Here is a 910-nt window from a genome sequence, read left to right as displayed (position 1 = left end):
CCTAAGTCTTTGTTACCTCAGTGGTACTTCTAAATTGGAATGGATGGTCGTTTCTCTTAGCCTTGTAGGAGTCTATGCAAATCATTAAGCTAACTCAATGGAAAAATCAGCACAATTTTGTTCACAAGCTTCAGGTTATCAAACAGCGAACTTTCTGCAGGGTTTTAAAGAAAGGTGTATGTATGGTTGGAAGTTTCTATTTTTAGACAACCTTGACGGTTATTGGACGAGAAAAAGAGTCTAAAAGAGAAAGTGGAGTAACAGTTATCGACACTCTGACAGAGTACGAGAGCACCGCTTATTGTTCCACTGGATCTTACTGTCTGGATATGACTGAAGAAGATGACAAGTTCGAGTGCAAGTGTGATGTGGTTGCGCCAGTGTGCTGGATGCCAGAATATGCTGACGGAGCCTCCTGTATAGCCACCTTTGAACCGAAGACTGACGGATACATTTTCACTCAACCAAATAACTAATCAATGAAACAACTTAATGTGCAGTATTCTTCATATAGCAGACACTTTTCTGAAGCGATGTAATAACTTTGCAAAGATTATTTAAAAATTCGTTTTCACCTACAAGTGCTTTTTATCAGTGAACGCTTATAATGAGGCAGACCAATTTGTGGGAAACTATAGTAAGTCCCATACAGTTGCAACGCAAGCGAACGTTCAAAAAGCTCGGGGCATGCAAATGAGCAGTGTTTTGCTAGATATCTCCATGTTTTAAATTTGAACTTTGACCTTTCAACGTTCGATAGTGTTGCAACTTTATGGTACTGACTATATGAAGATTGAATACCAACAGCGAGATAAACTATAATACCAAAAGGTACGTACAGCATAATTTCTGCTTTTGAAGCACGATTTGTGCTTCATAAGCATGATTTGCGCTAAAGCGTGAAAAAAGT

At 38.8% G+C, this 910-nt stretch overlaps 1 protein-coding gene across 1 annotated transcript in view; it reads left to right on the top strand.

The window, feature by feature from the left end:
• The window catches only part of LOC142349334 (uncharacterized), a 63169-nt gene extending 62603 nt beyond the window's left edge, over positions 1-566 (top strand). The window contains exon 2 of the mRNA XM_075400815.1: positions 207-566. Coding sequence (XP_075256930.1) covers positions 207-476 — 270 coding nt within the window. The 3' untranslated portion in view covers positions 477-566. The remainder of the gene's footprint in view (positions 1-206) is intronic.
• The last annotated feature ends 344 nt before the right edge of the window (positions 567-910 follow it).

Source organism: Convolutriloba macropyga, chromosome 1, assembly GCF_964194025.1.
Source record: "Convolutriloba macropyga chromosome 1, txConMacr16.3, whole genome shotgun sequence".
In the NCBI taxonomy this organism is placed as follows: domain Eukaryota; kingdom Metazoa; phylum Xenacoelomorpha; order Acoela; family Convolutidae; genus Convolutriloba; species Convolutriloba macropyga.
This window is presented reverse-complemented; position numbering and strand designations above follow the sequence as displayed.